This window comes from Eleutherodactylus coqui, chromosome 10 (genome assembly GCF_035609145.1).
Source record: "Eleutherodactylus coqui strain aEleCoq1 chromosome 10, aEleCoq1.hap1, whole genome shotgun sequence".
NCBI lineage: Eukaryota > Metazoa > Chordata > Amphibia > Anura > Eleutherodactylidae > Eleutherodactylus > Eleutherodactylus coqui.
The window spans coordinates 115,308,807-115,325,599 of record NC_089846.1 but is presented as its reverse complement, the minus strand read 5'-3'; the positions used below and the strand labels follow the sequence as shown (position 1 = coordinate 115,325,599).

Genomic DNA, 16,793 nt, shown 5'->3' with positions numbered 1-16,793 from the left:
CCACTTCTGGCTTTGAGCCAAAAAAAGTGCATCAAAAACTGTAAGTGCGCTTTCCAAAAAAATGCTGCGTGTGAAGCCACCCTTCCACACACATTACCTTTTATTGGAGCGAGTACTTCTCAGCATCTGAAGTCTAAATGCTTTTGTAAACTACTATTATGCCTAAGCTGATACTAACCTAGGGAGTGTGAATAGACAAAGACTTAGAACCCATGACCTGGGTCATAGAGTTATATGGAAACCATTACTTTCCTATCAAGGGCTGATATGAATATGCCAGGAAAACACCAACTTTATGGCTCCATCCATAAACTATATCGATTAGCATTTCAGGGTCTCACGCCTCAAGACATTCTGATTGAAGGCTGTACGGCTCCGATGTCAGAAGACATCCGGCAGGGTATTCTTACTGTATATTACTGGCCGCTCTGTTGTCGGGGTGCCTCTCCAGCATGTCCCATACTGCAGTACTGGCTCTAGCCAGCAGATGTGGCCACTGTACAATGGCAGGAAGAGAAAGCCCCCTAGGAAACCCTGAATCCAAAATTGGATTGCAAAGGGTTAATAATATATATGATGAACACACTTGTAGGCTGGATTCAGACGAACGTATATCTGCTGGGTTTTCACGCCCAGCCGATATACATAGTCTCTCTCTGCAGGGGGGGAGCCTGGAAGAGCCAGGAGCAGTGCTATGAGCTCCCACCCTGTCTCTGCCTCCTCTCCGCCCCTCTGCACTATTTGCAATGGGGAGAGGCGGGATGGGGCGGGGCTAATTCTTGGAATTTAGCCCTGCCCCCTTCTCGCCTCCTTTCATTGCAAATAGTGCAGAGGGGCGGAGAGGAGGCAGAGAGGGGGCGGGAGCTCAGTTCCTGCTCCTGGCTCTTCCATCCTCCCCCCTCCTGCAGATGAGGACACCATATATCGGCTCGGCGTGAAAACCCAGCCGTTATACGTTCATGTGAATCCAGCCGTAGGTTGCATTTATATGGCTGATATTCTCGCATGAGTTTTGTGCGTTGCGATCCGCACAATAGGCCCCATTGTTTGCAAGTCTCGCACAGGACTAGTGCATCCACATGTGCGGTGACCCGCATGGAACACGGACGCGGTGTCTACGTTCTGTGCGATACGAGTCGCACCCAAGAATCTCAGGCGCCAACTCGCTATCGGCCGTGAAAGACGGCTTCAGGCTGCATTCTCACGTAGCCAATTTGCTGCGGATTTTGTTGAGGATCTGCAGCAGATTTCACGATATCAAATCGAATTTAAAATTGTTGGGGTGAAATCTGTGGCTGATCTGGTCCAAAATCTGTCAGCTATGTGTGAACACGCACTTCGATCGCACTCACACGTTGCCGATTGGCTGTGGATTTTGGTGATGATCTGCAGCAGATTTCTACAAATCCTGCGACGTGTGAACAGACCCTTACACGGATGTTTTAAAGTAAATGAAAAAAAATCAAGTTCCGTTAACCCATTATCACCCATTTACAGCAAGACAGATTTAGCAGTCGGAGTTTAACATTGTTCCAATAGTTCACCCTCTCTCTCAAAGACTTGGGAGGTAATAAATGAGTTAGCGCATGTTGGTAGAGCAAGTCTTTCCGATGCAATCAATCACAACACTTGACACGGAGCAAGAGCTGCTGGACAAACCGTAAATGACTAATTATCCTATAGAGGTGCATACAGGTAAATGCAAAGTAACTAACAAAAAGCCACCGGAACGTGGAGCCGTCACTTTTTAGCTATACATTGCACAACATACATACACGTCTCATATAAAAAGGCGAGCGATTATAATTTATACCACTTGAGCTTATTGTTTAAAGGGAGACAAGCTGAAGCAAAACCAGCTTTTCTTCTTCTAGCTTCAGTTTTGTGGAAGGCAGCATCTAAAGACAGAAGCAACAAAGGAACAAAGAATGCAGGGATGACTTACTTTTTACCTTTCAGACAACTATACAATGCAGACATTGTCTGACTGCTACAATCCACTTATTGCATGGCGGTGTCCTGAGTGCCGGCTGGAAAAGAAGTCCTCCCGACCCAATGGATCTGTAAATACCCACACATACAACACCTAGTATGTGCACAGACACCAGTCCTAGCTAGCAGGCAGACCATGATCCATCCAGCTGGGAGTGAGGAGGTTGTGCCTATGCCATAAATGGATAATCCGAGTGGCCTCCCCTTTTCCATTCTCATTCTGCTGGGAAAACAGTATCCCAAGTGCACAACACCAGGAACAGCTTGACAGCTTCGCCTCAAGGCAAGTATCCTGGAGGCGATCTGGAGGAAAGGTAATTCTGCTACAATGCGTTTGGGGACAGAATGGATTTTAATAAAGATTTTTCTGGATTGCAAGAACAGGATATTTAATTCCACATCTACACAGCAATACCGACGGGCGATTGTGGAAAAGCACCTTTTGTTGTAATATTCTGCAATACTCTATAGCTGCATGTGAGATATGGGAAAAGCAGTTTGTTTAGGGCTGCGTTCACACATGGAGTTTTTGTTACGGCTTTTAATTGCAGTTCTTCTGCTATTAAAAGCCATATTAAAAAAAATAATATTTTTATTTTTTTTAAACCGCATGCATTTTTTTTGTGTGTTGCGTTTTTTTTTATTTCGGAAGAACCGCGATTTAAAAGCGCAAAAAAAAATGCTATGCGGGAGTGCAATGTCAAACCACCTCAATTAACGGAAATCGCGTTTATTTTAGGTAATTAAGGCTGGATTCCCACCAATGTATATCGGCTGGGTTTTCATGCCGAGCTGATATACGTTGTCCTCATCTGCGGGGGGGGGGGGGAGGATGGAAGAGCCAGGAACAGGAACTGAGCTCCCGCCCCCTCTCTGCCTCCTTTCCACCCCTCTGCACTATTTGCAATGAGGAGACGGGGGCAGGCTAATAATCAGAACTTAGCCCCGGCCCCTCCCGCCTCCTTTCATTGCAAATAGTGCAGAGGGGCGGAGAGGGGGTGGAGAGGAGGCAGAGAGGGGGAGGGAGCTCAGTTCCTGCTCCTGGCTCTTCCATCCTCCCCCCCACCCACCCACCCCTGCAGATGAGGACGACGTACATCGGCTCGGCGTGAAAACCGAGCCAATATACGTTCGTGTGAATCCAGCCTTACGCCGCTCTCAAACAGCCCAAAAAAATGCTATGGGTGAGTGCAACATCAAACCACCTCAATTAACGGAAATCGCATTTATTCTAGGTCATTTACGCCGCTCTCAAACGACCGAGAAAGTCTCGCGGGATTCGTGCATTGCGAGACACACAAATCTTGCACAAATTGAATGGGGTCATATATAGGAGCGATTTTTATTTATTTTTTCCCTCCCTGCATTGCATCACGGGGCGGGAAAAAATTGCGGCCTGTCCCATCTCTGGGCATTCCTTAGGTGCACACGAGTGCGATGCGAGGTTACCCATTGAAAACAATCTGAGACACTTGCTGATCCTCTGGCGTGGCTTTCGCTACTTCCGTGAAGAGATGGGAGGCGTTTTTGACACAACCGCCTCGCATCCATGGGGACATCGCGCATCCATGAGCGCAATATCGGGCCTGGTTTCACAGCCCAATATTGTACTCATCTGTGTGAAATTAGCCCCTCTTTGGGGTCGCACCCAGGAGGGTCTCTGGTTCTGCCCCTAACTAGGACATACCAGATATAAATATAACAGATTCTCTTTAATGATCATTTCTGTCTTTCCCATTGCTTACATAGCGCTTCCATATTCTGCAATGATTTTCAGCTTTCACATCAGTTTCTGTCCCCAGTTGGGCTCACAATTTAACTTCCCCGTCTCCAACACACACTAAGGTTAGCTATGAAATTGACCTACCAGTATTTGTTTGCAGAGTGGAAATTGGAGTACCAGGAGGAAATCCATGTGTGCATGGGGAAAAACATACAAACTCCATCCAGATGTTGCCCTTGTTCAGATCCAACCACAGGACCCCAGTGGAGAATGTTATGTTATACTATGGAACAGCTAAAGCTCATTATAGATTTTTGGTTTTCCCCATCTTGTTACGGTAATAAGTATACCAACCAATGTAGATTGAGGCATTTGGCTATGATGGTTCCCTACAAATTTAACAGTAGCTTGTTTTTAGAACACTTTCTAATTGAACCCTACTCAATAGTATAGGGTTCCGATTTAATGGACTGCAGTAAATTCACATCTAGTAGGTTTCCATCATGTAGAGCATACTATAAATGGTGCAATATTGTACGCTCTGGTAATGGCCAGTCTAAAGGTGCCCATATGAAGGTCAGACAAACAATCCAATTTTGCCGAATGGGCTAACCATCTAATGTGTATGGGTGTAAACCAACTTTCTCGTTGGCAGATGTCAGGGGGAAGACAGATCTTGCATCCTGGATTGTGTTTGTTCTCATGGAAGATAAGGCATCCCCAGAGGTGTCCGGTAGCAGATTATTCCCCTCTCTTCATTGAAAACAAAAGTATGCTCGGCTAAGCCAAATGCATGGGAGGAGTGGGGTGGGGAGGAAGAATAGCGATAGTCATCTAGATGTATAACCACCTCAAACTGGCCACACATAAGATGTACATCAGGAAAAGCCGCCAACCTCAGCAGGATTGAATGACCTCTAATGTGAATGAGGGCCATCTGACTCTTTACCAATGGCAAGAGATAAGGATCAGGTGGTTAGACTTCAACTTGCCTGCCGTTCTTGCTCTCGGGAAGATAGACCCAGATGTGTCTGGCAGTGGCATACTCCCCCAACCCTATTCCGCACACATACATGCTTGGCCAAGACGTTACACTTCAGCGCTACATCGAGCACTCAGTGCTCGATGTAGCTCTTATATGTTGACACTAGAGATTGCATCCATTTTGATATTTATGAAAAAAAAAACTAATGCAAACGGGTGCGCCTACCATGAGACGATCTGAGCCTCCCGCATTAGGCAGCAGTCTGCAGGGCCTCGAAGGGCAACGCTACCCGTCTGGTATTCATTTTTTACCAGTTATATTAATGGCCAGTGAAAAAAATAATTGCCAACTGCGAAACATCCAGGGTAACAACAACAACCCCACGAGCATTGTGCTCACTCTATCTACAGCTCCAGTTGGGTGGCCATTGCTCTGCCATCAGTCTCTGCCCCTTGACCTCTTCCCTGCATTTGTGTTGCTGCACGTAGAAGCAGGCCTGTATGCAGCACAGATGCTGGGGAAAGAGGTCAGGAGTCACAAACGGATTACGGCGTGGTGACCATCTGACCAGAGCTTCAGAGAGTGAATGCAATGCTTGTGGAGATGCTGCCTGGAAGTCCACTTCAAGGGCCAATGTTGGTACTGGTGGCACTATGGAGGTCCCCGTCACTCGGCGGACCGCCGCTCGTGTCCCCGTCACTCGGCGGACCGCCGCTCGTGTCCCCGTCACTCGGCGGACCGCCGCTCGTGTCACCACTACTACACGACAATGCCTTGTCCCACACAGTGGTCATTGCTCAGAACAAACTGGCCTGTCCTGAGCTTTAAGGTGCTGGATTATCCTCCTTGTTCGCCTGATCTGGCACCCTCAGACATTTTCTAATTTGAAGAAAAACCTCATGGGAACCAGATGGTCTTATTGAAAAGTGTGTTGTCTAGTAACTGGACAACCCCTTTAAGTGTAATTTCCATTTTACTACAATGTTCATATTAAACAAACCAGCAACATGAAGCAAGACACTAGAAATGTCAGCCCTCCCAAAATATTCATTTATGAGCTTGGAGTAGAGACCAGCGGAGAGAAAGGCAGTATATACTTTATTCTAGCACCTCGACATTTTTTCCACAAACTCTGAGTGTTCACTGATGGGCAGATGATGGCGTACCCCGCCAATGCTTACTTTAGAAATGCTGTCAAGATACCACCACTATAATAAGGACGTGAGATTCTGAGGAAATAGCTTTCATTCCAACCAACCTTCATCTCTAGACAGTCTACTGCGTAAATGGCAGATTGAGTAGGAAAGTAAAGCATCTAGTACATGGTAGGAAAGTACGGAGCTCTATGTACATATACCATGTCTATGGCCTAGGTAAGGGTATTATCTCTCAGAGAGCACCAAGGAGGTGAGTGAGGAGACTTATAAGGCCGTTCATACTCCTCTGGGTAATATGCAAATAAGAAAGATGGAACAGTCCCTCTACTGCGCCATCTATTGGATGTCAACATTCCTGCAAATCAATGCCAGACCCTTTATAACAATAATTGGAAATTGAATTTGGTTTTCAATTCCCAATCATTGTTATAAAGACTTGTATAATGAGTCTGACATTGATTTGCAGGAATGCTGCCTTCCAGTAGGTGGCGCTGTAGAGGTATTGTTCCATCTTCCTTATTTGCACATGGATTAGGTAGACTTACAGAAAACAGTGCTGTCGTAGCAGTTGTAGTCCTAGAGATCTGCTCTCGGTGGCAGAAAAACTGATGAGGTATATGAAGAGAAATTACTAACGAAACTCTACAGATCCGGCAGGAGAGCCCAAAGATCCTTTTACACAGAAGGATTATCGTTCAAATGAGTGAAAATGAGCAATAATCGTTCAGTGTAAATGCAGCCAATGAGTAAACGACGGACGATAAATCATTCACTTTTGGTTCGTCGTTCATTTTATGCTGACATAAAAATCATCGTTGGCTCGTTCACTAATTGTTCAGTTGTTCTCATTTACCTCTCATACAGCAAATGTGAATGACTGAATAATTTCTCATTTGAATGAGCCAACGATGTATCTGTCTATATAAACAAGCTGCCCCAAATGTGCAACACCCCAGAGGGGTGACCATGGGCACCTGGCTAACATAAAGAGCTGGGAGGGACAAGTGCTATCTTGTCACAGTGGCACTTACCAGGCTCTGGTCCCGGAGGGATGACACGCAGCCAAGGCCAGAGCAAGATCGCAGGCCAGCTTCGACACCCCTAGGATAGGGAATGCGAATAAACGGGATGGGGGAGTAGTAGTACTTATCACTCGTGATGCCACCGTTCCCACACACCAGTTTGCTACGCAATGGAGAAATGAACACAGAGACTTGGGTATGGTACCTCGGGTCCCCAGGAACGGTTAGGCCCCAGTATAACTTTTACTTAATAATAATAAACTTTTACAACAGGTGATGCAGGTACAATTCACTCTAGAATGTTAACAGGCTACAGCTCAGAGGTAGGGAGGATACACAGGATGAATACGGTCCTACAGTCCACGTTATCTGTATGTCACCGGTCCTGGATTGGGAGCACTCCAGAGGAGGAAAGGGGGTAGGGATCACTCCGCAGACAATTACTCAAGGCAGCTTAGCCAATCAACACCCCGCACGGTGATCCTAACTATGGACAGCCGCACAGGAAAAGCCTGTAGTGTGAACTAGTACCTGTTTAGAACTTTTTGTAGGGGGCTCTCTCTCTAATGATGGTGGGACGCACTCCTCTCACATCCACACTCCAAATGCTACGGGATGTCACTCCTCTTCCTCCATTTTCACCTACATGGAAGCTGAAGGTGCTTCCATGTGGCTCTGTGTTAGCACTCTGTAGCAGGCAAGATGGATCTCTCAGTCACTCCTATTTAGGTTGCCTGTACACGGGCGTTGCGATATCCCGCGCCGCCACCGGGGAGCAGGAGCCAGCTGACGAATCTCTGCCATGAGCCTATCTGACAGATAAGCTCACTGTGGAGAATCACGGCAATTCGCAGCATGCTGGAATTTGCCAGCCGCGAGCGGAGAATCGCTATGATTCTCCGCTCGTGGACAGGGGGGCTGCGCTTTCCATAGCAATGATGGTGTGCTGGGCCACTACAAATAAGTGAACTCCGACGTCATTCGCTTGTTCAAACAATAAATAGTTTGGTGTAAACAGACTTCAAGAAAAGTTACTGTATAAAAGACTTACATATGACACCAATATATGCATGTAAACATTGCTAGAGATAAATCAGAATTGGAAGATCAAGCTGGAAGAACATTTCCTAGACATACTAGATTTACTCGTGTGGTGCAGACCTGAAGGTTGCAAGTTCAATCCCCACTTGGTTCAGGTAGCCGGCTCAAGGTCGACTCAGCCTTCTATCCTTCCGAGGTTGGTAAAATGAACTGTGGACTGCAGTTGGGCGCTTCGCAACAAAGAACGTTAAAGACTGATGAACCGCCTGTGCTAAAAGACAGAAGTTGAACTCTTCTACATCAAACTTGCTGCATTGGTTGTTGCATCTGTTGTGCCTTAAGGAAACTTCTGAGTTATTAAGCCTCGCACCCGGGTCTTCACAAATTGTTCTAATTGTTCCAATTTCTGTTGGAAAATAAAAAAAAAACTAAAAAACATGGCTTTATCCCTCTCGTTGAACTAGAAGTGGCAAATGCCATGGCAGGGGAAGTTCATGGTCTCTGGTGAAGGCGTAGATGTATGATGGAGGTCCACCACCAGCTCACCCTGCCAACCGCCCTAACAGGGAAGGCTGTGCCCATCGTGGACCGATGCCTTAAGCACAGTTTCATATTAAGTATATATTGTTATAAAAGGAACAAATGTCATGTTTCCAGAAGACTGACTGTTTTTGAGAAGCATCAGCTCTCAGAAGATGAGGCGAAAACACTGCGGAGTAAGTGGAGTCTCAGAAGAACACTCAATCTGCCGCATAGAACAGAGTGTTTATTATAAAATGTGCTGGGAGGCGATTCCTCTTCTAAACTATTATAAAATTCTGCAGGCAGTGTCTTTAGGACGACAACATCCATATGGCCGTAGTGACCTGGATTTCATCTTTCCATGAGTGAACGCTGGAGGAGTTTCCAAGCCCGAAGAGATTTAATTTCTGTCATGTAAAAAGCCAAGATATTAATCATGATGCAGTAGAGGAAAAAAAAGGGTTCACGGATGTAAGTTGAATTAGGTTTCCAATTTTTAGAGTCTGAATGCTAAAATGAAAGAAAACCCAGAACTTCATATACAGAGCAAAAAAATGTAGAAAAAATGGCTTCTAACCAAATTCGTTGGTTATAATAAAATCTGGCAAGAGAAGGTGGCCACCGATGTAAAGATGGTCTCCAGTGAGGTTTCATGCAGTATGAAGCTTCTGGGCCCCAATGCAAAACCTGTAACAGGGCCCCCAACTATAATGCTTTATTCATAGTACTGGGCTCCCTATATGGAGAAGAGAGGCCTTATGGGCCCCCTAAGGCTCCTGGGCCCGGGTGCAATCGCATCCCCTGCACCTTCTATAGTTACGCCCCTAAATGGGGTCCATTCGGCGCTGTTCAATTCTGTAATAATACGGAGCCATTCGGCCAGGGGATTTCCCTTTCCTGCTCCCAGAACATAGCAGGAAAGCGGAACCCCCGACGCAGATGTAAAACCACCCTTACAGCATAACGATAGTTCAACTCAGTCCCAATAATATTTGCCAAGAGTCTCTGGCTTGGAAAATGGCAGAGTTTAACTCTAAGTGACCGTCTACAAGTCTGCCAACCCACATTACACTCAGATTTTCATCCTTGATTAAAAACTTTGCAAACTCAAAGCATTCTCTCTTTTATAGAAAACTGAGCTTTAAGAATAAAGGCCCATATAGACAACGATTATCGCTCAAAATTTGCTCAAAAGTCGTCTTTTGAGCGATAACCGTTGTGTCTAAATGCCTGCCCATCGTGTACTGTTCGTTCATCACTCACTTCTAGTTTTCTAGAAATGAGCGATGACTCTCATGAGCGGCGCAGGCTGATATCTCAGCCGGCAGCGCTCATAAGATACTCTCAGCTGGTATCCCACTGGCAGCTCTCAGCGGAACACCAGCTGAAAGCACGGAGAACAATGCTGCTGTTTGCATATACAAAACAGCTGCATTGCTCTCATACGGATCGCAGAGGTATCCTGCTCCGCCTGCATTAACTCTTTAGTAGCTAATTAGCTACTTTAGAGTTATGCAAAGATGATCGCTCAAAACGGTCACTCAAATTGTCGTTTGAGTGAATTTTGAGCGATCATCTTTCAGTCTAAATGGGCTCTAAGGGTTTATTCACACTTCTGTATGAAAGTTGCGCTCCAGATTCCGGCGTGTAACTCGCATCAGACCGCACATGGAAACATGCCTATGTATTGTCCAAGAGTGGGAAAATTGTCATTCTTGTCCGTCATACAGATAGAAAATAAAGACATGTTGCAATGAACCACGGGTCCATGAAAAAAATTGCATGTGTGAATAAGCCCATTAAAGTCAAGTGGTCCATGCATTGCCCATGTGCTGCCCGTTCCCAACATGGACTAAAAAAAAAAAAAATGAGGCTGTGTGACTAAGCCCTTTGCATTACAAAAACTGATCCACAATGAAAAATGCATCCCAATTTTAAATAGTATACTCTGGATAATGGCTGTAGATTATTTACAGCCCATCTACCCTGCGTGAATATTGCCTAAGGGCCTTTTCCACTCAGATTCCCGCAATCCAACGCTAATCGTTCAGTGTAGAAGGGCCTTAAGGGTCATATAGATTCCATTTAGTTCCATAGTTGAGTAAAGCCAATATTGTCTCATTGGTGTTACAGATAAAGGGAGAAAGAACAGCAGATAGTAACAATATGTGGCAAGTGAGAAAGCACAGACTGCAATGGTTGGTGTCAGGGATACTTCAATGTACAAACCTAATGCTGAGCCGCTGGACATTTTTGTGGGCTGAAGTAGGATGTAAATGAATATCGGACAGTGTAAGGTTTGGTATTTCCTGTGGAGCAGCAGCAGCGGCCAAACATTAAATGTATCATTAAACTATGGCTCCCTTGTTAGAACTCAGATAAAGATAGCATTCATGCCGGCTAGGAAATCTTCAGTGTTATGACATGTGACGTCTGAAGTTTACTAACTTTCAGAACTTTCAAGTAAATTCTGTACTACAAAGTTATTATTTGTGTGAAGACTTATCACTGGAGAAGAAACAGTTCCCCCTCGGATTTAGAGAATAAATTCTGCCCGTTTGGCACTACATATTTAAATGGCCCTCTCCTCATGTAATCCTATAGGTTGTCAAGATGTTCCTCTCCTAGGCATGCAGACCAAATAAAACACCATTAATAAGCAGGAAGGCTATTAGTCCCAAGAGTTCAGGATGGGAGATGGGAAAGAAAAAAAAAACTGCTGCCTGATGATAGAGCATGAAATTATTAGGACTTTTCTTTTTAACCCCTTAATGACACGGCCTATTTTGGGCTTAAGGACGCAACGATTTTTGGCGGATTTTCTTCATCATTTATCAAAAGTCATAATATTTTTATTTTTCCGTCGACGCGGCCAAATAAGGGCTTGTTTTTTTGCGAGGCAAACTGTAGTTTTTAACGGCGTCATTTTTGGGTACATTGACTATATTGTAAAAAAAAACTTTTTTTTTTTTTTTATGATAGCAGGGAGAGAAAACGCATCAATTCTGCCATAGATTTTTTTTTTACAGCGTTAATCATACAGCATGAATAAGACAATCCATTTTTTTCTGCGGGTCGGTACGGTTACAACGATACCAAAATTCTTACTTTTTTTTAGGTTTTTCCACTTTTCTGCAATAAAAACCCTTTTCTTGGAAATCTTTTTTCTTTCTAAATCGCTGCATTCAAAGTCCTGTAACTTTTTTATTTTTTGATATACGGAGCTCTATGTGGGCTTATTTTTTGCAAGACGAGCTGTAGTTTTTATTGGTACCATTTTGGGGTACATACAGCTTTTTTGATCAATTTTATTGCATTTTTAGTGAGGCAAAATGCTAAAAATTTGCATTTTGCCTCAGTTTTTTAGCATTTTTTTAACGCTTTTCTCTGTGCACAGTAAAAAGCTTGTGCAGCTTATTGTACACGTCGTTACAGACGCGACAATACCAAATATGTGGGGTTTTAATTTTTTTACCTTTTTTTATGCTAATCTGAGAAAAAGCATAAAAAAGGGGTTTTTCAACTTTTTTTTACACTTTTTTTAAATTCGTTTTGTTAATTTTTTTTTTTTTACAACATTTGTGTCCCTCTGGGGGACTTTGACCACAGTACTGCCCATCGCTGTGATAAGGCATGGCAGGGCTACTGCCCTGCCATGCCTTATCGCTTATACAGCGATAATAGGCATTGGCAATACAGGACGCCAGTGTCTGCCGTCCTGTTGCCATGGCAATAGGCTGGGCTCTCATGATAACATCGTGACAGCCGGACGAAGACACAGAGGGAGCACGCTCCCTCTGTGAACTCTTTCCCTGCCACGATCTAGTTAGATCGCGGCAGGGAAGGGGTTAACAGCGGGGGGCGCATCTCCGATGCCCCCCCCCCCCCCCCGCGCTATTGCAGCAGGACACCGGCTGTGACTGACAGCTGGCTCCCACTGCGGGATAGTGCAGCATCATATGTGATCTCGCGCTATCCCCAGGACGTAATTTTACGCCCTGTTGCGAGAAGTACCCTGCTCCCAGGACGTAAGCTTATGCCCTGTGGCGGGAAGGGGTTAAAGCAGACTGTTTGGGAAGTAGGCATCCTCCCTTTAAGATTTTTTGCTAGGTGATTAACCTGGTAGTGAATAGGGGAGATGGAATAAATCCTCCACAGTGCCACCTATTGGAAGGCAGCATTCCTTCAAGCCAAAGTCAGACTTTTTATACAAGCCTTGTTACAATGAATGGGAATTAAAAGCAAAGCCAGACTCCATGTACAGACAGCTGTTTCAGGGTTTTTGCCCTTCATCAGTGTACAGTAGGAGTCTGGCTTTCCTGGTCATTGTAGCAAGGCTTGTATAAAAAGTCTGACTTTGGCTTGAAGGAATGCTGCCTTCCAATAGGTGGCACTGTGGAGGATTTATTCTATCTCCCCTATTTGCATATTACCCAGGAGGAGCGTGCATGGCCATTTGAGTCTCCTCACTTAGTTTATAGTTGCTCTCCCTAAGGAGAAAAGATAGTGTTTCTGACCACCTGTTAGTGATGCATCCTTTTTCTCCCTCCTTATTTTTTTTTGTCCCCCCCCCCCCCAATCTTTCAAAGAAATAACTTTTATTTATCCATCAATGTAGCTGTCTGAGGGCTTGTTTTTTTGCGGTTGGAGTTGTATTTTTCATTGGTACAATTTTTAATGTGCCATATAATATACTAAAAAACTTTTAAAACTTCTTAGGCCACCTGCAGACGGCTGGGTCGGATCCGGCTGCGAGAATTCTCGCAGCGGGACCCGACCCGAGCGTCTCCAGAGAGCAGCGTGACACTCACCTGCTCCTGCGGCCCCGGCTCTTTCATGTGCCGGCTGCCAGCCAGCCGGCGCATGCGCAGAGCGGAGCTGGTGGACGGTGAGTGACAATTCTGTGCGGGGCTCGCATGCCGTGACTTGTTTGCCGTGCGAGATTTCGCACGGCCAAACCGCGGCCGTCTGCATAGGATTGCGTTTGTTGACGCAATCCTATGGCAGCTTCCAGAACTGGAAATTCCACGGGAAATCCCGCCGCGGAATTCCCGCCCATCTGCAGGCGGCCTTAGTAGAGTGAAAAGGAACAAAAAAAAAAACGAAATTCCACCATCTTTGGGGGTCTTGTTTTTAAAGCATACATACTGCAGCAAAAATGACATCATAACTTTATGCTATGGGTCAGTACAATGACGACAATACCAAATGTATATAGTTGTGTTTTTTTTTTTAATATATTTTGAAAATAAAATCTTTAAAAAAAAGAAAAAAAATTTCTCTTGTCATAACCTAATTTTTCTGTTAATGTAGTTGTGCGAGGGCTCTCTTCTGCAGGACGACTTGCAGTTTCTATTGGCGCCATTTTGGAGTTTACATGACTTATTAACCCCTTTTTTTTTTTCTAGGAGAGGGACTGACCCAAAACGTGCAATTCTGGTGCTGTGCTTTTTTTTTCTGACGACATTCAACTTGCGGGATAAATAAGGAGTTACTTTGATAGATCAGACGTTTACAGATGCAGCAATACCAAATATGTGTTGTGCTTTTGATTTTCTTAATTATAAAATATGGGGAAAGCGGGGGAGGGGGGGTTAACTTGTAATACCTTTTTAATTTTTCAAATAATTAATGCAATTTTTTTTTTGAGTGCTTATACAGTATAATGCAATACCATAGTACTGCACTATACCGTGTGTTGACAGGCATGTCTTGATAGGCAAATCAGTGCTGGGGGCCTTCAGAAGACCCCAATGTTGCCATGGCAACCAAACAGCACCTTGTGATCTCATCGCAGTGAGGCCGTTCCGTATACTCAAACACCAAGCGGGACATTTAAATGCCACTGTCAAAAGTCTGACAGTGGCATTCAAAAGGTTAACAGCCCCGATCAGTATTCATGCTGAACCCACCGTGTATGGATAGGGATCTCCCCCCAATGCCACTTCATACAAACCCCCATGCACGCAGGATGTAACCATAAACCCTAGAGTATGAAGGGGTTAATATAGGGCGAGTCAAAAAGAATGCTGCAGAAGTACAGCTTATTTCTTCATACATGAATTGACATAAACCAACCAAAATGACTTGAAAAGATAGAACAACTCTTCAAGTTTTTAATACGCCTTACAGAGGTTCTCTGTGGGCACCATTAGCTTTGAATGACCTGATGAAAGCATTGATAATAGAGGATATGCTGGGGGGGCGTCTGAGTAGAACTGGACTACCAACTTGACCTCTATCCTGCCACCAATGGTGTCCTCGTTGTACCTCTGGAAGGTGTTCTTAAATCTTGAAGGGTTCTTCTACCTTCATGTCATTCTGGCTGTTATGGATCAGTTCATGTATGAAGAAATCCGCATTGCTTTTGTACCTTTTGGGATCACCTTGTACAAGTTCTGGTTTTATGGGGGCTACAACACTCTCTTAAATTCTAAATACATTGTCGATATACTTTAAGAGGTCTTCGCCAAAGTTTTAGAAATCGGGAAGCAGAATGGAAATGGTTAAATAAAAATAAAGTGCCCCTGCTTTCGACTGTTAGCCACATCCTTCTTAAGGTCATAAAATAAATCAAAGGATTTACTAAGGGCTTGAAGACAAACTATTAACCTGAAGTACAATACAACCCATGCTGGGTGATGCTCAATATACCAGGCTGTAAAAGGAGATAAGAGTGTGTATATAACCAGTAATCAACATATAAAAGTACTACAAAGGGCTCCTCACAGAATATATAAACATGGCTGAGCAGATGCAAGAACACCCCCACTCCCCCCCCCCCCCCCCCCCTTCAAATGTATTAAGAGGTCTCTTACTACATATGGCGTACTTATAGGGGTTTTCCATGGAAGTACCTATTGATGACCTATCCTCAAGATAGGTTATCAATAGTTGATTGGCCGAGGTCCGTCCCTGGGGACCCTGACCGACCAGCAGTGTGGGTGCATGCTCTCAGCGCCGCAATAACAGAGGTCGGAGTGAAAGCTTCTGCGCCGACCTCCCATGTACTGGCTGGCGCTTGTAACCGCAGGCATGGCTTGTGTTGATTTCAATGAGAGCCGTGCCTGCACTTTCAAGCACCGTCCACTACATAGGAGGTTGGCGCTCCGACCTCTGTTATTGCGGTGCTGACACACCGCTCATCGGTTGGGGTCTCAAGCGACGGACCCCGGCCAATCAACTATTGATGACCTATCCAGAGATTTGGTCATCAATAGTATTTCCATGGAAAACCACTTTAAACGCCAGCAGAATGTTTAGCTAGTGTTATGGGGTTCAGTCTCCATCGTGGGGAACTAACCTGGTTTCGGTCTTCACTTCTACACTACCTATTGCCTGAAAGACTGAAATCTGGGACAAGAAGAGCCGAATACAGAAGACACAACAGAGGGTGGTCTATGAAAATAGGAAACAAAGGTTTGTCGATCATAGGGGTGCAGCAAGAAGCTATGGAGGACTTATTACAAGTCTTGTAAGGGAACGCCACTCAGCAGTGATGAGTATTATCCTGTTTCCCTGAAAATAAGACATACCCTGAAAATAAGACATAGCATGATTTTCCTAAATTTTTGAGGATGCAAAATGATTTTTCAGGCTTTTTGAGGATGCTTGAAATATAAGCCCTACTCCAAAATTAAGCCCTGCTAACAGTTAATTTAAGAAGTCAATTTAAATAGTGTCCAGGCAGCTATACATGTAAAAAAGTTAAACCTTTTTGAACAAAAATTAATATAAGACACTGTCTTATTTTTGAGGAAACACGGTAGCAGACAGTGGCCTATATTTACTAAGGGTATATCTTACGCCGGTCCAAAGGAAGGAGATATTTGGAGTTAGGATGATTTCACACCAACCTCAGGGGCTCCGCTTTCCTTTCATTGCTGACTGTGGCATCTAAACATTTTCAACAAGTTTTTTCCACTTACACATGGCTTTAAATCTATTCTGACAGCGGCATTTAAAGTGTTAACAGTTCCGACGAGCGGCGCGGCTCGTCGGAACTGGTGCCGCCAAGTGCCGGCTGTAAGAAGTGAGACTATGGAACTCTCTGCCCGAGGATGTGGTGATCGTGAATTCGATTAGAGTACAAGAGGGACCTGGTCGCCTTTCTTGAGGGATATAATATTACATGTTCTAACCATTAATAATTTCAGAAGGGTCGGTGATCCCGGGATTATTCTGATCGCCAGATTAGAGTCAGGAAGGAATTTTTTTCCTTAAATGGGCAATATTAGCCCATTGTTTTTTTTGTCTTCCTCTGGATCAACATTGGGGGAGTAGTGAGCTGAACTGGCTGGACATATGTCTATTTTCATAGTATACAAATAAGAAGATGGAACAATACCTCT

The 16,793-nt window shown here is 44.6% G+C and overlaps 1 protein-coding gene across 3 annotated transcripts in view; it reads right to left on the bottom strand.

Moving 5' to 3' along the window:
- KIAA1210 (KIAA1210 ortholog) overlaps positions 1-16,793 on the bottom strand; it is a 115,185-nt gene that overhangs the window by 85,359 nt on the left and 13,033 nt on the right. Inside the window, exon 1 of one of the 3 annotated variants that reach the window (XM_066581763.1) lies at positions 1,946-2,144. The exons of 1 other annotated variant lie outside the window; for it this stretch is intronic. In XM_066581763.1, coding sequence (XP_066437860.1) covers positions 1,946-1,980 — 35 coding nt within the window. In that variant the 5' untranslated portion in view covers positions 1,981-2,144. Of the gene's footprint in view, positions 1-1,945; positions 2,145-16,793 lie in introns of those variants that run through there. One more of the 3 variants, XM_066581765.1, reaches the window with a different exon arrangement.